The sequence below is a fragment of the Chrysochloris asiatica genome, unplaced genomic scaffold (assembly GCF_000296735.1).
Source record: "Chrysochloris asiatica unplaced genomic scaffold, ChrAsi1.0 scaffold00003, whole genome shotgun sequence".
Classification (NCBI taxonomy): Eukaryota; Metazoa; Chordata; class Mammalia; order Afrosoricida; family Chrysochloridae; genus Chrysochloris; species Chrysochloris asiatica.
In genome coordinates this window covers 39485868-39490353 of record NW_006408521.1, presented here as the reverse complement: position 1 = coordinate 39490353, position 4486 = coordinate 39485868, and the positions used below count along the sequence as shown (strand labels likewise).

General features: G+C 37.4%; 1 protein-coding gene across 1 annotated transcript; it reads left to right on the top strand.

Annotated features, from left to right (window-relative positions):
• Positions 1-271: 271 nt before the first annotated feature.
• Positions 272-1339, top strand: BBIP1 (BBSome interacting protein 1). Its single transcript, XM_006831338.1, has 2 exons — positions 272-326; positions 1173-1339. Exons 1-2 carry the CDS (start codon positions 281-283, stop codon positions 1337-1339), a joined length of 213 nt encoding a protein of 70 aa, XP_006831401.1. The 5' UTR covers positions 272-280.
• Positions 1340-4486: the final 3147 nt, after the last annotated feature.

Sequence of the window (4486 nt, the reverse complement as noted above, 5' to 3'; positions counted from 1 at the left end):
ACCCAGCTTCCCAATTGCCACCACCACTGGTTAATGAAAGTTGACAAGGCACCCCAGATACTTAAAACTGTCTCATGTTGTTTCAGTGAAAAGAACCACAGGAAATTAGTAGGGAAATTATGCAAGGAAGAGTAGTTCATTTTCCATAGGAATTGTGATTTTACTTCTTAAACTACAATGAAAATAGCATAGATAATATATGCTTTAGGAATTTTTTCTTAGATACTAATTACTGGTTTCTCTTTAAAGGAAAAAATTTACTGCATCTAACAATTAAGATATGGCAGAACTGAAGTCAATGTTCCGGGAAGTTCTTCCAAAACAAGGTATTTACGTCACAAATACTTAGGTCATAGAATGTTACAGGAACTGACAAAGTGATACAGTGTCCCATAGTAAGCTTAATAGCTAAACTTTGTGTTCTATATGCCTCATTTACTGTCCAATTTTTATTATACTTTTCATGAATAGGTAATAAAGGGAGACGCCACTGTTTTTTCCAGTAAAAGGACGGTAAACAAAGCATTGTTTTTTAATCCTAACAATCCTGTTATACTCAAAACTGAAGACTGAAATATCAAATTATCAATGAAAGACAGTACTTAATGGGATTCACCATAATACTAAATATGGTCTGAAAGCAAGTTAAATATTATACTTTGTTGTATCAATATTTCTGTACACTATGTATTTCTCCCAAATCTTATTTGAGTTAGATATTTTGAAAGTTTATGTCTCATGGTAGCTTAGAATCTTGAGTGAAGGAAAAAAATAAACACCCAGAGTCATGGCGCAGCCCACTGCGTGTTAGAGCAGTAGTACTCCGAAACACTTTTACTGGCTGTAATCTCACAGCAACGTATCACCAGATCGCCCTTCCATGGTGCTGCCGGGTGCACATGAACCAACAGCCTTTAGGTTGATAGTCAAACTATTTGCATGACCTAGGGGCTGATCTTGTTCAAAATGTTTTACTCAATATGCCACCCCTACTCTAGGATCAATAAATTGTCATTGTTTATGGGCAGTGTTTCTGGCCCCACAACAAAATTCAGTCCAGGAACAAGAGTTTCACTAACAATGGATTAAGCTTTTAGATGTTGATTTAACTACAGATCCAGACCACTGAGTTCTTCATCAATGAAATTTTTTTTTTTTTTTTTTTAACTTAGGGCAACTGTCTGTAGAAGATATAAACACAATGGTACTATGTAAGCCCAAACTTCTGCCCTTAAAATCTCTGACTTTGGAAAAACTGGACAAAATGCAGCAAGCAGCGCAAGATACAATTCATCAACAAGAAATGGCAGAAAAGGAAAAACCGCCAATAACCCACTGATGATTTAACACCACCACAAACACCCTACCAAAACACCCCAAGATTGATGAAACCTACATTATGAATTTAAACACTTTGGTTTGTGTTGAACACAAGTAATTAAAACGCTTTTATCCCAATTTTATGACTTTTTACCCAAGTCAAGTTTTTGGAATTGCCACAATTATTCAACATTCCTATTCTCGGTTTTACAGATAATATTCACAAACAGAGGTGGCTAAATGCACCTTCTATCTACAAATCTTGCATAAGGTATTGGTTCGTGTTGTTCTTGTGGTACTGTGGACTTAATGCAATGGACTGAAAAGTCGGTTTGAACCACAAGGTCAGCAGTTCAGGCTCACCAATCGCTCCTCAGAAACCCTATACAGAGTTGCTATGGGTCAGAACCAACTCGACAGCACTTAACAGCAACAATAAAAACATATATTTGTATGTATTATTTTCCACCAACTTTTGTCATATTAAAAGGCCGTCTTGCATAACTGATCCAACTGGTAATGGCAAAACAAGTTTCTCAAAATAAATTTGATGTTTTAAAAAACCTTCATGTATTCTATATGTTATCTACATTTTTGTTTTTGAGAATTTTCAAAACTTAAGATTATTACATAGCTTCCTTACCATCAAGGTCAACAATGAAAACCCTGAAAATGTATAAATCCATTTTTTGCAGGAGTAGGAAGTTAAAGGAGTTAGGGTTAGGACTATGGCTAGTTCTAGGCTTGGCGTAGGACTTTTAGTGTTGGGTTATAGTTAATGACTAGGGTTAGTCATAGGAGTTAAGCTAGGGCTTGGTTAAGTTTTGTTGTTGTTAGGTGCCACAGAGTTGGTTAATGTTCAGCCGTTTCAAGAGGCAGCTTATAATCAAGAGTCAATGATACAGGAGGAGGAAATTCAAGGTGCACTGAATTGGCAAAGAACAAGGCACCAGGAATTGGTGGAATAAAAATTGAAATCTTTCAAGAAAGTGAGGTGGCACAGGAGGCACTCACTCATCTATGCCAAGAAACAACTATCTGGCCAACTGATTGGAAGAGATCCATATTTGTGCCCATTCCAAAGAAAGGCGACCCAGTGGAATGCAGAAATCATTGGACAATCTCTTCGATATCCCATGCGAGTCAAGTTTGCTAAAGGTAATACAGAAACAGCTACAGTCAAACAATGACAGAGAACTTCCAGAGGTTCAAGCTGGATTCAGAAGAGGCCGTGGAACGATGGATATCATTGCTGATGTCCGATGGATCTTGGCTGAAAGCAGAGAATATCAGAAAGATGTTTACCTGTGGTTTATTGACTACGCAAAGGCTTTCGATTGTGTGGATCATGACAAGCTACGGACAACATTGCGAAGTTTTAGTATTCCAGAACAATTGTGCTCATGAGGAAGCTGTACCTGCACCAAGAGGCAGTTGTTTGAACAGAACATTGGGAACACTGAATGTTTTAAAATTAAGAAAGGTGTGCGACAAGGTTGAATTCTTTCACCATACTTATTCATCCTGTATGCTGAGCAAATAATCCGAGAAACTGGTTAAGTTTAGGGTTATAAGTAAGTTTATTTTTACTTCTTTCTTGAAATCTACTTCCTTTTGTAGCTACATTCCCTCTTTTTAGTTTTTGTTTTGTTGTTGTTGGTATCTCTTGGTTCCCTATTTTCAGTCTTACAGGAGCTCTGGTAGCATAGTGGTTACAAGTTGGGCTGCTAACCTCAAGTACAGAAGTATCGGCCTTTTTGCAGGAGAAAGATGAGACATTCTGCTCCTGAAAAGATTTACAGCCTCGAAAACCTATGCATGGTGGCTATGAATCAGAACTGTCTCTATGGCACACCACTACCACCAGGTTTGTTTTACTTGGAGTCCTGGTGTGGCACTGAGTTAACGTGCTGTACTACAAGATCAATTTGAATTGCAAGGTTGATGGTTCAAGCTCACCAGCCACTCCTTGGAAACACTATACAGGTTCGCTGTTAACTGACTCGATGGCATTGAACATCTGGGTTAGGCGTTCTGGTATAGCACTGCAGGATAAGCACTGAACTGCTAACCACAATATCAGCAGTTCAAACCCACCAGCCACTCCTTGGAAACCCTATTGTTGTTGTTGTTAAGTGCCATCGAGTCGGGTCCGACCCATAGCAACCCTGTACAGGGTTTCCGAGGCTATAAATTACGGAAGTAGAAAGCCTCATCTTTCTCCCGCGGAGCGGCTGGTAGTTTCTAACCGCTGACCTTAAGGTTTGCAGCCCGATTCGTAACCACTATGCAACTGACTCAGTAGCACTTAGTATCTGGGTTAAATTCTGGTGACATTGTCATATATCCTGTTGTTGGTTCTCTGTCCAAATAACTTCCTGTAATATTATTTGTAAGGTTGGTCTGACTTTTACAAATTCTTTTATGTTTATCTATTTTGCTGGTATGATGTTCTCGGTTGGCAATTTTTTTCTGTTTTTTATGTCATCCCATTGCCTTACTACCTGCACGGTTTCCGTAGAGAAACCAGAGCTTAATCTTACTAGTTCTCCTTTGAATGTAACTTTTGTTTATCCCCCCAAGCTGCTTTCATGATTTGTCTTTGATTTTGAAAAATTTGATGATAATACATCTTGGCCATTTTCTTTTGGGGTCTATTCTGTTTATAGAGTTCATTCAACTTCTTGAATGCATTATCTTCACATCTTTCTTGATGTTAGGGAAATTTTCTTTCAACACTCTACTACAGTTTTCTGTTTTGTTTGTCTCTACCTGTTTTGGAATTCTAGTCACACATAAATTATAGGCTTTCTTCATGTTTTTGTTCTTTGTTCTGATTGCTCCTTTAGCAGATGAATTATTTGTCTTCAAGCTCAACAACTTGGCCTTCCAATGATTCAAATTTTACTTCTCCACCCTTTGGAATTATTATCTATTTTTATGTTTTAGTATTAATTTTATGACTTTCTAAATGCTGTTTCTGTATGTATTTCAAAATTTTCATGTATTTTGCCAACTTGTTCTTAGTTTTTTTCTGATTTCTTCTAAAGTTTTGTCTGTGTTTTCTTTGACTTCATCTATAGTTTTCTCAATCAGTCTCAACCCCTTGAAAGTACCAAAATTTCATTCTTTTAAATTCCTCATCAAGTGGTTCCAATACCATTTC

Bases quoted from the DNA above. Each gene is read 5' to 3' on its own strand.
- BBIP1 (XM_006831338.1), top strand. From the start codon at position 281: ATGGCAGAACTGAAGTCAATGTTCCGGGAAGTTCTTCCAAAACAAG. The intron at 327-1,172 runs GTATTTACGTCA...TTTTTAACTTAG, and splicing joins GGAAGTTCTTCCAAAACAAG to GGCAACTGTCTGTAGAAGAT.